At 36.5% G+C, this 15750-nt stretch overlaps 2 protein-coding genes across 2 annotated transcripts; one reads left to right on the top strand and one right to left on the bottom strand.

The window, feature by feature from the left end:
• Positions 1 to 5864: 5864 nt before the first annotated feature.
• Positions 5865 to 9175, top strand: LOC110876887 (4-coumarate--CoA ligase-like 9). The gene is made up of 5 exons (XM_022125045.2): positions 5865 to 5919; positions 8042 to 8187; positions 8301 to 8368; positions 8617 to 8719; positions 8844 to 9175. Exons 1-5 carry the CDS (start codon positions 5865 to 5867, stop codon positions 8967 to 8969), a joined length of 498 nt encoding a protein of 165 aa, XP_021980737.1. The 3' UTR covers positions 8970 to 9175.
• A 3643-nt stretch (positions 9176 to 12818) lies between these two features.
• LOC110879889 (cyclin-dependent kinase G-2) lies at positions 12819 to 14902 on the bottom strand. The gene is made up of 2 exons (XM_022128420.2): positions 14751 to 14902; positions 12819 to 14594 (listed from the first exon to the last, which is right to left on the bottom strand). The coding sequence occupies exon 2, from the start codon at positions 14467 to 14469 to the stop codon at positions 12922 to 12924; it is 1548 nt and encodes a 515-aa protein (XP_021984112.1). The 5' UTR covers positions 14470 to 14594; positions 14751 to 14902; the 3' UTR covers positions 12819 to 12921.
• Positions 14903 to 15750: the final 848 nt, after the last annotated feature.

Genomic DNA, 15750 nt, shown 5'->3' with positions numbered 1-15750 from the left:
CATCATTTTTCAACCAGTCCACACTGAATTTAGGAATTTCCAACCACTCAATACGACCTTCATTCCCGATTCATAATTGTCGTCACGGACTTCATCAATCAACAACTTTTCACCACCAATTCATCTTCCCAATCCTTGACCCCCCCCCCCCCCCCATCCTCCAAAAAAAATGAACGACGCCGAAACCTACAAAACCCATCATAGCTGATTGGTCAAACATTTACTGAATATTATTAGGAAACCAGATGGGAATAGATAAAGATCATACTGAAGCTAAAGAACAAGACACCAAAACAACAACCACCACCGCCCTCAAGATCAAAACAACAAAAATAAAATTTCTATTTTTTTTTTTTTTTTACTTTTTGGATGAGCCAAAACCTGCAAAACCCATCATAGCTGCAACATCAGGGTCTACTTCAACTTCCTCCTCTATTGCCTTCTCTTTCTATTAAAAAAGATAAACATACACATCAATCGGACTATGATTCTAAGCTAGCGGCTAGGGTTTCATTCGACTGTGGGACACCGGATCTATGGAGTTGGGGTTGTTGGTGGTCAGATGAGGGTGGTGTGGTGGGGTTGGTGGTTGTCGGCAGGTAGGGGTGTGGTGGTCGACAGGTTGGGGTTGTTGTTGACAGAAGAAAGGGTTGTGGAGGTGATGGGTTGGTTGTGGCGGGTGGAGGTGGTGGCGGGTGGAGGTGGTCCGGTGGCGGTGGTGGCTGGTGTTCTGATGAAGAAGATGGTGATGGTTGTGGAGGTAATAAAGGGAGAGAGATAGATATAGAGAGAGGCAGTACAGTACATTTTGTGTGTGTTTTGAGAGTGAGATTTTTAATTTTATAAAAATATTAGTTTTCTAATATATTAAAAAGATTTTGTTTAATTTATTAATAAAAAGATTAACAAAAAATGGGTAGAAAGACTAAACTACCCCTGTTTGACCAGATTTAACAAGAAATATTAACTGGGTTAGGTGTAAAGGGTAATACATGCAATGATTTTTCCTATAAATGGCAAAACTTGTCAAAATTCATTGAAAAGGATACCGTCTGTAAAAAGGGTATAAGATAAAGGACAAAACGTGTAATTTTTCCTTATTAGTATGACCCTTGACCTTGACGAATTTAATTATGATGATCGGATATAACTATTTAAAAAAAAAAAACAGTATACTCATTACAAGGTTTTTTGTGGCTTTGATAGTTGGCCATCCTGATGATTTACAATTGAATAGATTCAGTTCACATAAATTTTGAATCCATGACAAGATTACGACGTCATTCGTCTAAATAATTATAAAAAGGGATAGGTAATCATTGAAAATCTTTCGAAGACAATATGATGTACATAAATCCAACTTGACAACATTTTTTGCAACATTGGAATGAGACATCACTTCGTTAAAAAAATGTCCCTTAAAAGAAACTTATGACTTAGTCACTAACATACGAGTTTACTTTTATATAGAGGGAGATATACATGCAAAACTTTGTTACCTATTAAGGCCCATAATAGAAACTTAAGACTAAGTTAGTTACATTTAAGTTTAGTTATAGTAGAAAATTTCAGAAAACCACTTTTAATAAAAATAAAAAATCATTTTTTATATGTAACTATTATTCATTAAATAAAATATATATATATATATATATATATATATATATATATATATATAGATCGACAAGCTATATATAGCTTGTGAACTACAAATATATACCTCATATGTATACGTTTGCAAGCTACATATATATCGTTCGTCAATCTACATTATATATATATTTTTATTTCTATAATATTAGCTTTATAATTAAAATAAAAAAAGTTGATTAGCTGATAATAGTTCTATCAGTTTTAATGATTTTTTCTGATGAATCTAATCAAATGAAGATGTACATTGATGCATGTGAAGTGTTGTATAGTTTTTAATGTATATTTTAAGTCCTTTAACACTTTTTAGCCAAGTTTTAAATTTATAAAACACGATATTTACTAACACTAAACACACATATGGGCAAATGCACCCATCGTGAGCGTAGTATAGTGTTGGTAAGATACCGAGGTCGTCTAAGGACACAAGAGCTTTTAATACCGGTTTATCCTCAACGTCTAATCAAATCAAAAGTTAGAAAAAAGTTTTTTTTTTAAACTAGAAAAATAAAACTAATTAAAATGCTGAAAAATAAAATAAAAAAGAAAAACAGATAGACAAGATGAATCACTTGGATCCGACTCGTGTTTAGTGTAACCTTTGATTATTTCCGCACTTTTGTACTTTTTAAGCGATTATCTTAGTTATTGTAGTAGGCCCCTCTTTTGAAGGTGACGTTACTCTCAACCCAGCAGTTTGAGTCAGCAAGGATACAATCCTAAAGGGTTGGATTATTGAAAGATAATTAATTAAGTTATTAATGCGTAATGTGGTAGACCCCTCTTTTGAAGGTAACGTTACCCTCGGCTAAGTAGTCTGAGTCAGCAGAGATACAGTCCTAAGTAGCCGGGTTAAAGTTTTAATAGTAGCTTACATATGAGGGGATCAAAGAGTTGGGACCCCCGCCATCCAATACCAGCGGGTATTGAAGGAGGTCCTACTAAATTTGACCCAGGTCCTTGCAGGATCTATACACTGAACAAGGCAAGACTCTTACCAAACCATTCCCTTAACCCCCTACCAGGTAGCCAACATATCTACATATAGACCGTGGAGATATGAATGGTGAAAATCTTTTGTTTTATATAGACAGTAAAATAATGCCAAGGCACCACGGACAAATGATAAGGAAGAATCACCTTCAACATAAGAAACTAGTTATTAAAGTCATTAATACATAACCAAATAAAAAGTGCGAAAAGATTAAAAATAAAAAGTATTATACTAGACACTTGTCTTTACCAAGTGATGTAAGAGACTTAGGCAAACATGGCCTTTGATTGTCAAGAACTCTTACGATCAATCTTGGATCCCGAGACTACTCACACACTATATGATGGTGGTGGATGTGGGTTGTGATGGTGGTGGTGGGTGGGTGAAGTGTGAGAGAGGTGGTGTGCCAAGGGATGGTTTGCAAATGAGCCAAGCACCCTTATTTATAGCCTGAACAGAAGCTCGGGCACGGCCCCGTGTGCAGAAGCGTATCTGTACTATCAAGATTTCCCCAGATTTTGCGAATCTTATAGTTGACCACGGCCCCGTGTCCGCTGGACACGCCCCCGTGGTGGGTGATAGAAGCTTCTACAACTTTGTCTTTTCTGCAGACACTTGGGCACGCCCCCGTGCTCACTGAGCACGAGGCGTGTTCAGCCTTCTGTTCTCTTGTTTTTGCTTGGGAAGATGCTGTCGGGGGGTCGAGCATGCCACGTTTATTCATTTTCTTGTATTTATGTTAGATTTAGCTGCCTTTTTGCTTCTTTTGTTCATTTGAGCTTATTTAATCCTGAAAATACAAAAGGAAGACAAAACCATACTTTTTCAACATTAGTACTAAAAAATGGTTAGTTTTATGCTATATTTGATGTAATTTATATGTTGCATTTTGCACACATCAATATTTAATTATAAAGTTCAACATGAAGATACAAAAAGGGGAAACTTAGTACTACAATTCATTTTACCATACAATACAACGAGTCATCAAATTTTTCCACTGTAACAAAGTTCTAAGTACGTAGGGTATCCACTTGGTAGAGTCAGATGCCTTTTAAAAAAGAGGTCTCGTTTAAACCTGGAAAAGAAGAATAATTCATAATTATTTGTGTAAAAAATAACATTTACCGTTAAAAAATAAAGGTCAAGTCGCTATTCTCAATATATACAAAAGTCGAATTTTCCTAAATCGAGAACTAAGATAAGTCTATTCAAGGTAGGTCAAATTTTCCTAAATTGAGAACAAAGATAAATTTCAACAAGGTGGGTTATAGTTTTCAAAAAATAGTATTCCGTAAGTAGGAGACAATTGTGGGTAAAGACTTCTTTTGCACAACAAATGTTATTTATATGTATAATAATATATATATATGGTTAAGTTAACGTACACTAGCTCTTATCGTACAATATGTACGCACTCATCTCAGCCGTCCGATCTGGTGCGAATTCAATTTTGAGCATGCGATTTATGCTGAAAAACTAACATGCAAAATTGCTTTATATACCAACATGCGATTTCATCATATTTACCAACATGCGAAATTGCTACAAAAAAAACAACATGCGATTTCATAAAGAAACCAACATGCGATTTCCAACATGTTTTTTATAACATGCGCTTTCACTATATCGTAAGTATTGTACGTTAAGGGATATTGTATTTTACACTTTCACTATATATATATATAGTTAGGTTAACGTACAAGAGCCCTTATCCTACATTACATACGCGATCATCTCAGCCGTCAGATCTTCATCCCGCATTGAAATTGCATGTTGGTTTTTCGTAACAATTTCACATGGTTTTTTAACACGCGATTTCATCAAAAAATTACCACATGCAAAATTGTTACAAAAAACCAACATGCGATTTCATCAAAATTATCACATGCGATTTCATACTATTTTATAACATGCGATTTCACATCACGTACGTAGCGTACGTTAAGCCATTTTGTACAATACACTTTCTCTCTCTCTCTCTCTCTATATATATATATATATTGAAAAGTTAGCTTCATTAGAAACCAAACCAAAACCTCGAAAGGGTCGGCCCCAAAAAACTACAACCAACTAAAACATATACAAATGATATTTACACCAATCATTCGAAACTAAATTCTTAAGCCTCGGTCTATTTTTAAGTCATAGAAATCCGAGAGACTTGGTGCCTCCCAATATGTCTTCACTCATTCCGTTGCCATTCGACAACATCTTTGCGTTCCTAGATTTCCAAATATTCCAGCAAACCAACATGACAAGCCATTGTACCACATTTCTTTCTTCCTTTATTAGTTCCCAGTGTTTATATAATTCCAAAAGGTCCAGGATATAGAAAGCAAAAATCGCTCGAAGATGAGTCCAACTATTGAACTGTTACCAAACCCTCATCGAAGTTTCACAGACTGTAAAGATATGGTCAATGGATTCGTCTAACTCACCTAGGGATGGCAATGGGGCGGGGATTAGTGGGGATCCCATTCCCCATCCCCATCCCCGTTTACCATTTCCAACCCCCATCCCCGTCCCCATCCCCGCTGGGGAATTAACTTACATCCCTATACCCGTCCCCGTAGGGTATCGGGGAACCCCATCGGGTTCGGGTATTTTTGCCATCTACAACAAACTAAACAGAAAGAACGCCGCACAACTAAAAAATACCAACTAGTAAAACATCAACCACAAATTCAAACACTACTAAAAATACCAACAAGTCAACCACAAATGCAAAACTTCAAATTACATAAACCAACAAACACTTCAAATTACATAAAGAAACCAAAAGTGCTGCTTGTCATTTTAAAAATTCTGCTGCAAACTACAAACTGCAAACTGCAAACTAATAACCTTCAACAGTTATCTTCAGTGTCAGAATCTTCAAAAATTGTAGCATGGTTATCCGATGTAAATGGTGTACCATCTATATTGATAAAAAAGTCATGTTATTTAAACATATATAATCAAACTAGGCTATCACCCGGGAACATCCCGGGTTAGGAAAATTTAATTTACATTAAACAAAAGTACATAAAGAACATTTACGAATGACGTTAATAAAGAAGTTATAATCGTCTTTCATGAAATCATATGTATTTGGTTTTAGTTTTTCTTTTATTAAGATTTATCGATTAATGTTAGACAGAGTACTTTTTTGTTATCACCCGGGATTGCTTCCTGGGCTCGAGAAATTTACTTATATTAAAAACTATTTATAATTAATATGCGTTTACCCATTTCATTAACTATATTTATAAGAGGGCCCATGATCATGAAAGGTGACACATCTTCTGCTTGTAGTATTCAAGGGGGTGTTTGGATTGCTTATTGAAACTGTTTTTTGCCTTTTGATATAAGCAGTTTCAAATAAGCAACTTCAAACTGATTACTTAAAATATCTTATTTCATTCACAAACACAAATCGTACCGACACTTTCTGCCCCTATTTAACTGAGCCATTCATGTAAAATATAGCATTCTGTTTTTCCCATATATTAATTTTTGCTGTGTAAATAAGTAGTTTAATAGCAGCTGAAGGTAACTAAAATGGTCTAAACATTCAACCACAGTGGCCGCAACAAAAAAGAACCACACAGTTGGCAATGTTCTTTTCTTTATATTAAAATCAATCTTATACATAGGTTATGTTCTTATGATCAGAATGCATGCATTATGTGTGTTTCATCTGGCCCTTTTTCTACAGTGGTATCTCGTTTAATAGTTAAAGAAGCATAATTTTTATATTATACTATGCCCCTAAAAGTTCAATCGCTTGTACTTTCATATATAAAGATGCTTTAAATGAAAAGGTAAACATTATGTGAATGACTTATGACTAGACCCCTACACCTTTTTCTCTGTATAATGTTGTTATTATGGGCCAACAACTTGTTATAAAGAGACTGAAAAACAAAAATGAAAATATTGTTAACGATAGTGTTATTATATACTAGTTTGATGGTTTGAAAAAGACAAAATTGCAGAAAACAACCTTTATGTTTGCCTCAAACTGCACTTTATACCTTTCACTATGAAATCGGCAAAAACCAACCTTTATGTTCATGTTTTATTACACCCTATAACCTTTAGCACTAACCACGTCAAAAAATTCAGTTAAATGGACTCACATGCCTTGCACGTGAGGGCATTTAAGTCTTTTAATATATCCCTTTAACTCACCTTCTTCACCACCAGACTGTTGGACCAATCATTCCCACCTTCTACTCCAACGAATTCCAATCTGACGTCGTTCACTTCTCCGGTGACGATGGCGGTTCCATACGGTGGCGCCGTCGTGGTTAGACTCCGATATCGATCTCAAGATATATGTTTACGATGAGAACGAAATTGAAGGCGTTAAGCAGTTGTTGTACGGACGTGATGGAAGGATAACGCCGGAATCATCTCTCAAGGGCCAATACGGCACTCAGGTCTCCGGTATTATATGTATCGAGTTTAGCTGACTTTATAAATTCAACACGTCATCGTTTTGTAACTGCTAGACCCGATAATAATACATTAAATATATTAGTCAGTTCTTATTGAAAACTAATAAGATTCCAAAATGAATTCTTAAATCATGCTCTCGTGATTGAGTGTTGACTGATTTTGCTCACAAGTTGTAATTTTTCTTCCAGAACATGTACCTAGGCTTGGTAGTTTAATAATTGATTTAGTTTCTCTGTCAAAAAAAATCTATTTTTATGTAACAAATTAAGGATAGAAACCAATTTACTTGAGTGAAAAAAAGGAAAGCCAATCGAATATATTCAGCTTGAGTTTTATACTAGCAAACTACCTTTAACTTGAACAATTGTCCCTGCCGATAGACGTCGTGGTTCTGCTCCGGCTGAGTTGTGGCCGCTGATGGTGTGGTGTTTGGGTTTACGGCGCTCTTATGCCGGACCTTCGACATGGTTACCGGAGAAGGGAAACAGTGTCGTTTGTTGATGTCAAGATTCATGCAAATTTGATTGTTGTTTGTTGAAGTTTTTTTTTTTTTTTTTATTTTATTTTATGTTTAATTTGTTTGTGGGAATTTTATGGAATTAGCATGAGGGTGAGTCTTGATGTTTTGCAGGTTGGTTTGCATTTTAATTTGAGATAGTGAAAGAGATAAGAGGAGAGAGAGAGAGAGAGGGGGGGGGGGGATATATTAAAAGACTTAAATGCCCTCACGTGCAAGGCATGTGAGTCCATTTAACTGAATTTTTTGACGTGGTTAGTGCTAAAGGTTATAGGGTGTAATAAAACCTGAACATAAAGGTTGGTTTTTGCCGATTTCTTAGTGAAAGGTATAAAGTGCAGTTTGAGACAAACATAAAGGTTGTTTTCTGCAATTTTGTCTTTGAAAATGATTAAAAAGATTATTTGTATTTGATCTTTAAGTTTGAATAACAGGTTATGTTAGAGATAAAGAAGCAACTGCTGCAACTATGGAATCTGAGGGGTGGTTAAAGACTGGTGATCTCTGTTATTTCGATTATGACGGTTTCCTTTTCATTGTTGACCGATTAAAAGAATTAATCAAATATAAGGCTTATCAGGTAATGAATGATCTTGCTTCAAAGTTCAAACTAATACATACTTACTGTTTCACAGCATCTAGGATGTTACAACTGTCATTTCCTTAAGTAGCCTTTTTATGAAAAAATGGCAGGTCCCACCAGCTGAATTAGAGCGCTACCTTCAATCAATCCCAGATGTTGTAGATGCTGCTGTGATTCCGTAAGTTAGTTGTGATCACTATAATAATATAGTTACAATAATAATCCATATCTTTGTATAAACAACCACCATAGGAGGCTAGATGTCTTGTAAATAGAATTTTGGGCAACTCTCAAACTTGTCTGAAGTTTCCCTTCTTTAAATAAAAGTTTTAGTTTGGCCCGTTTGACATAACTAAATGGATTGAAATTGTCACCTCGAGATAATCGTATCTAACATCTTATTGTGACATTGAAACATAAAATCAGATATCCAGATGAAGAAGCTGGGCAAATTCCCATGGCGTATGTGGTGAGAAAACCTGGAAGCAAAATCTGTGAGGCCCAAATCATGGAGATAATTGCAAAACAGGCATGTATAATTGGAAACCGAGATTCTTCCACAACTAAGCACTCAAATCGATCATAGATTCTCAATTATTTACACCTTGTTCATCTAGAAAAGTTGCTAACTGTGTGTGGATTAATGTTTGCAGGTATCACCATACAAAAAGATTAGAAAAGTTGCTTTCATAAACGCAATTCCGAAGACCCCAGCAGGAAAGATATTGAGAAGGGAGTTGGTTAAGCATGCTTTATCTGGTGCTTCATCTAAATTGTAATCAGTTATAGTTCATCACTATTTGTTTAATTCTAGATAAATTGTTTTATAAGGTGGTTTCTTAGAGTAAACTTCCAATATCGTAATTATTTTGCTCTGATGGACTACTACATACATTGTGTGGGACAAATAATTTGTTCATATTGTTCCAAGGAATTCGTTGTCCAATCTTGTTTGTATATAGATTGGGCTACTTTGATTTCCTGATACATGATTCAACTAAATGATAATGTTTGTAGTATTTTGTAAGCAAGTGAATAACTAAGGAGATGTCAGTGCATGCACTATTAAGAAGGTATGCAGTGATTGGGCTCACTATCATGCTCACTGTGTTCTCACATATTAGGATTTTGATCAAGTCTATCCCCTATATATAGGAGACACTGGTGGAGAAATGGGGAACTCTGAGTTTAGTGTGATAGATAGATTATTGGTTTACTAGAGGAAACAGATTACAAAAAATTTATTTATCACCTAAAAGATAAAGTTGAAAAAATAATTTCATCTAAGTACTTTATTATGAAAAAGATCTAAAAACAACGTTGCTCTTGATACCTAGAAATAAATTGTTGAAATAAGAATATCTTATTGATAGCATAATTAAGAATCAAACCATATGCATTAACTTGTAGAATTTCATTTTTGAATTATGTAAGAATATTTTCTTATGTAATCCACTAAAGATGATACACCATCATTTTTAATTGGATAAATTACTTTTTGAGTCCCTGTGTTTTAGTGGTTTTAACTAGTTAAGTCCAAAAGCAAAAAGTTTAACGACATGAGTCCCTATAAGCATTTTCTTTAACCATTTGAGTCCTTTTGAATCTAAATTTTAACCTTTTGAGTCCAATTTTTTGGACTCAAATCGTTATAAAATGAACAAAATTGGACTCAAAACATTATAAAACAAATTGCTAAGGACTCAGGACGTTAAACTTTTTGATTTTGGACTCAAGTGGTTAAAACCACTAAAACACAAGGACTCAAAAAGTAATTTACTCTTTTTAATTTAATCTCAAACTTGCCTAATAACAAGCCCGGTGATAAGTAGGGGCAGGTAGGGCTGCTGATCCAGGCCCAAAACTCTTAAGGGCCCAGAGTTTTAAAAAAAAATTCCCTATATTATACATTTGTTTTTGGGCCTTTATTGTTTTAACCTAATTATAATTTTCCCTTCAATTGTGATTTGTGAACACTAAACGATATGATGAGCGGGAAAAGAGAACGAAGCGTCATTGTGTAACAAGCAGCGTCACACACAACACAAGCCAAAGACCCAACGATCAAAATCCAACGATTCAAATCGGGTACCAGCGTGCAGCGCCCACGAATCACGTCTGTGTGTCCGACCTGAGCAATAAACGAAGAGCAGGTTACAGGTCGGTTCGGTTTTGTATGAATTCTTGGTCGAAAGCTTTGCTTTCAGAAACGCTAGGAGAGCCGCATGATTCGCTTAATTAGGTAAATCTAGATCATTTTGGTACAATATTTTTATTTTGATGATTGTTTTAACAATTAGTGTCATATTATAGTTTTTTTTATATATGATTATTGTGTTTAAATTATATGGGCCCGATTTATTTTAGTGGCTCCAAGCCCAAAACGTTTCGAGATTTCTCGGAGACGGCACTGCCTAATAAGAATGATGAAAGCACGAAATCCAGGAGTAAATCTATGGCTACGATGTTAGCTTGACCTTTTTTCCTTTTTCTGTAGTTATGTTGAGTCTGTGTTAGGGTTGGGAGGACTTAAGTTGACCATTACGAAGCTGAATAGGATCAGTGAACTCCACATTCAGTGGCTATGTACATGAAAAATACCAATAGTTAGATGGCGCCCGTTCACTAGTTCAACACAGAGTTTTAATTACAAACCAACGAAAAGCGCATAAACAATTATATCCAGTGCATAAAGTATAATCGCATTGTATAAGTATATGTATGCAGTTATCGCAATTCTGTAGTTAAAATGGTTATGTATTTAATTGTCCCCTAAAATTCAACTAACTCAACCAAAAGGCAGTTGGAGACAATCACACTTCAATCATAACGGGTCAAGAGCAAAACATTCAAGATATAAGTTAACACGGAAAGGTTGGGTCACTGTTGCTTACTTTTTTAGTGGCTTAAAGATTAAGGTGTACTATGTGTATAAGACTATAAGGGATGTGCGCATACTCATCTCACCACCTTACCGGTCTCACTTGCAGGCAGAAACCAGTGACTCGGTCATATGCGGGACGGAAGATGGGATAAGGACACCACACAGTGCTCATTTAAAAAACATATGCGCAGACTCTTCTGTCTGCACCGCGCAGACATTGTCATCTGCAGACTGTTTGTTTTTCTGAAGACGTTTAAACGTCTGCGTGAGCTCTTCTTGATGCAGACTTGGCCCAGCCACTTCTAAGATCTTCTAAGATCTGCAGAGGGTTAAACACCACCACCCACCACCACCACCACCGTCCATCACCACCACCGTCCATGTCCACCACCCACCACCACCATCCACCACCCACCACCATCCACCACCACCGTCCGTACACCCGTACCAGTTTATTTTAGAAGTCTATATACGTTAAAAAAGAAACAACCTTCTTCTACAGATGTTTGCAGACGTGGTCCGCAGACTGCAGATATTTTACCTCTTAAAAAACAAATAGCACCTAAGCTTATACACACTTAAGACTACTCGAAGCCACCATCTCCCTACTAATAACCACGGATAACACCCAACAAACAAAGTTATCATGATCTCATTAAAACATGCTTTAGATAAATAACATTCGATTCCAAGTAGAAGATTGAAATTACATCTAGATTTGCTTGAGCGTCTGAACAATCTGCATTTTATTTAAATTTTAAGTTATATGATGACTAGAACATGTAGAGTTAATATAAGATTGAAAATAACATGTAGATGTTTTACAGGGGGTTTTCCGAGGGCTGTGTGTGTGGTTGTTGGTGTGTTTCTTATTGAAGACCGCTTGTGAGGTCACTCGAGTTGTTTATCTGCATCATGATTCATGGTGGTTGTCTGCTTCCATTCTTCTAGCTTCACTTGTAACCTGGGCTTACTCAACCTGTCTTCTTATCAGGCATTGCTTTGTTGAACTTGGTGGGCAATTTACAAGTGATTCGAACAGATTTGTATGTTTCTGTTATACTGAAGGGCATATGCCTCTTGCTCGTTATTTATCCAAAATAAGTCACAGGTTTCGAGTTTTCCTTCTTCTGGAGCTCTTGGTTGTGACCATGTGTCAATTTTCCGCTCTCTTACAGGCAACTGAAAACCAGGGAATCATCAACTTCTTCAACACGGGTGATTTTTCTGTGTAAGTAATGCTTCAACATGGTTATTATGAAATCAAATCCATGCAGGTCTTATTGATTCTTCAGCTTGTAAGAGTCACCCCTTTTGTTTATCCGCGGCTGCAATAATTTCACACAGAGATCAAGGGCTTGGATCAGTTGTGTGTAGATGGCGTTCGCTAGTAGTAAACTTGCGACTCCAATGATGCTTCTCAGTCTGGAATATCTATTGAGAGTAAGAACATGGAGGCTGCTGCTAGCTCAAATGCTCAATGAGCATATCATAATTCAGAGAGTGAGCTCAACTTGGGTGATTATGGTGGTCATTGACCGAATGCTGGTCAACACTAAATTCTTCATCGAACTATCACTAATCTTCTTTGTGCTTGGCAAGACCATACTATTCAAGTAAAATTATGGCCAAGAAGATGTATTAAACAAAGATTGATCTTAGTTTATTTTAACCATGAAAACTGTCTTGTCATAACTTATCTTCTAATGCACAATTATTACTTAAAAGGCATTTATATATCAAGTTTGTAAAAGCAAGATGTACCATGAAATGCATTGATAATCAACTAGTCATGCTACAAAGATCATTAATAATATTTTACACTATAAAGATCAAAGAGGTCACATCTATCTACAAATCCTAACATGTTCAGCAGGAAGAGGAGCCTCACGAAACCATCCATGATCAAGAGCTTCTCTCGCAGTTATCCTCTTCTCCGGATCATACGTTAGAAACTTGTTCAACAGATCAAATCCCAACTCGGTAAGCATAGGTGAACCTCTAAAAACAGCCACAGGAAACTTCTTCCTCAAAAGACTATACGGTTGTTTGACAAAGTTGGGTTTGACACCTGGAAGCTTCGAGTACCCAGACCATATAGACTCATTCGGTGTTCCAAGCGTTCTGAAAATCTTGTCAATCTGCTCAACTTCCTTGTTGCCATCAAAAAGCGGTTTACCAGACAGCAACTCCGCCATTATACAACCCACCGACCACATGTCAATAGCAGTTGAATAATTTTTCATCCCCAAAAGAAGCTCAGGCGCCCTGTACCAAAGTGTGACCACCAAAGAAGTATACGGTTTAAGCGGACTCGCATAGTGCCGAGACATCCCGAAGTCGCAAATCTTCAACTCACCATCGCTGTTCAACAGCAAGTTTGATGTCTTCAAATCCCTATGCATCACATAGTTATCATGAAGATAAGCCACACCCTCCAGAAGCTGTATCATAAGGCGTTTCACCTCGCCTTGACTAAACGGCTGCTTCATTCGTTCCATATACCCTTTAAGTTCATGATCAACACACTCCATAACCATATAAACACCATCGAAATCGTCTGTAACAACTTCCTTCATTTCTACGAGAGACGGGTGTTGTAACATACCGAGAATGTTAATCTCCCTTAAAGCTGTCACCGGGAAACCTTCTCTGTCACTCCCCAACTTCACCTTCTTCAACGCCACAACTTCTCCGGTTTTCTTATCCCTAGCTTTGTGAACGACACCGTAAGTGCCTTCATTAATCTTACCCAATCTCTCGTATTCAGTCACATGTCTACAACTCGGCCATATGCCTGATCCGGTGCATAACGAAGTTTCATTCTCGTCATCACTTTCCGAGCTTAAGTAACCCGAGCTAGCACCGGCAACCTTTTCATCAACATTGTTTGTATCTTCATCTGACAAAAACACCTCATCTTGCTTGAATTCACCACTCTCCGGGCTTGAATAAGTAACATCAGATTCGAGTCTTGGCGAGTCTTCAAACGCCCACTTCGATTTCGATAAGTTCGGAGCCACAACATACTCTCCATCTTCGGGAGAATTTGCAGCCAACAACCTTGGTGATTCCACATCATCTGAAACATTAGAAACAACAGACTCAACAGAAGAAATTCGACATTCAGTTTTACCAGCAACCGAACCGATTTCAGGCGACGAAAAGCGACTAACAACAGAGCTAGTGGAATAAACTCTGTTCTTAGAACAAATCTTCACTTGCTTCTCATCAAATCTGTCCCACACAAGCTGTGAAACCTTTCTCTTCCTCGTAGATCCATCAATGAACCCGTTTCTTTCATCTGAAACTTTAGTAAATTGAGTGCTGGATCTGGATCTATAAGAAACAGCTTCTTGTCTTTTGCTCAAGAAGTTGTGTCGTCCTGCCGCCATGATTAGTAACACAACACCAACAACTGATTTTCAGCGACAAAACAATAACACAACAAAAGGACAAAAAATAGAAACCCTAGAACAGACCTGAAACACCTAAATCGAATATGATGTAACAGAAAACCCTAGTTCACAGAAAAAAACAAATCAATACAAATATCGGTCAAATTGATTGTACGATGTATGATATTAGAGAGTGAATCGGTGAGTTTCTTCGAGCCTCAAAACTGGAAGTTGGTTTTTGAGGCTGAAAAGCAATCAAAGGTGACGACTGTTCTTACCGGAACACAGATCTCCAGACTCCGATGAATTCCGAAGGTGTTCCAAAGAAATCAACGGTGAGAATCGATCAAGATTCACAGAGAGACGCGATCTTCTTATCCTCAAAGACCGCCGCCTATGAATTCCGATATCTTTCTTTGTGTACAAAACACGTTGCTTACCGGTTTAAATATGAAGTGAGAACGCGTACAAGAGGCGGTGACCTACGGGTCTTCTTTTTGGGCTTCATAAACGTGCTTTCGTTTTTCTTTCATTTTTGGGCTTAATGTATTTGGGCTCTCTCTGGGCTTTATTAATTAATATTATATGAATGATATATTTAATTAACATGGAAGGGAATGACTTAACCAGTCAACCATCTTTCAGTTTCATCAATACATATAATGATATATTTAGTGGTCTCTTACAAAATGGTATATTATTTTAATTTGAGTAAAAGTGAAAGCTAAAATTCTTTATATCTTAACAGGAATTTTTTTAAATGGTATGATTTTGTTTTATTTAGTTAACAAAAAATATTAAAGAGTAGAAATAAATGCATAACTTGTATCTTAACACTTTAAATTACTAGGGGGAATACCCGTGCGATGCACGACATGCATAATAGTTATTGTTTTTTTCTGGAGCGACGACTGATATAGATAGTGTGTGACACGGTACGAAAGTGCGAATATAGTATAGATTTTTAAAACAAAAACCGGGTTTTTTTAAAGTTAGCCATTTGACCATGGTTATTTTAACCAAAGTCCACTCCTCATTCGGCGCTTTGTGGTAGCACCACCAGTCAAAAAAGGCCCAAAACACACGAGGGTACAGTGTTCCCCCACGTTTTTAAGACGCTTTGAGAGAGGTTTGCGCCCCACCACATGTGGTCTCACAAAACTTCAAATCTATGGACGTGTAGTTTCTCAATCCTCTTCAAAAGACGTCACAGTTTTCAAATTTTTTTATTTTTTTTTTCATTGTGTTTTAAATGGTGTAAAATAGATGTTATATATA

This window comes from Helianthus annuus, chromosome 9 (genome assembly GCF_002127325.2).
Source record: "Helianthus annuus cultivar XRQ/B chromosome 9, HanXRQr2.0-SUNRISE, whole genome shotgun sequence".
Taxonomy (NCBI): domain Eukaryota; kingdom Viridiplantae; phylum Streptophyta; class Magnoliopsida; order Asterales; family Asteraceae; genus Helianthus; species Helianthus annuus.
The sequence above is the reverse complement of the archived record's forward strand: the minus strand, read 5'-3'. Positions and strand labels throughout refer to the sequence as shown.

Excerpts from the sequence above, each read along its gene's own strand:
- LOC110876887 (XM_022125045.2), top strand. The coding sequence starts at position 5,865 with ATGCGTTTACCCATTTCATTAACTATATTTATAAGAGGGCCCATGATC. Across the intron at positions 5,920-8,041 it reads AGGGCCCATGATCATGAAAG|GTTATGTTAGAGATAAAGAA; the intron begins GTGACACATCTT and ends TTTGAATAACAG. Across the intron at positions 8,369-8,616 it reads GTAGATGCTGCTGTGATTCC|ATATCCAGATGAAGAAGCTG; the intron begins GTAAGTTAGTTG and ends ACATAAAATCAG.
- LOC110879889 (XM_022128420.2), bottom strand. The coding sequence starts at position 14,469 with ATGGCGGCAGGACGACACAACTTCTTGAGCAAAAGACAAGAAGCTGTT.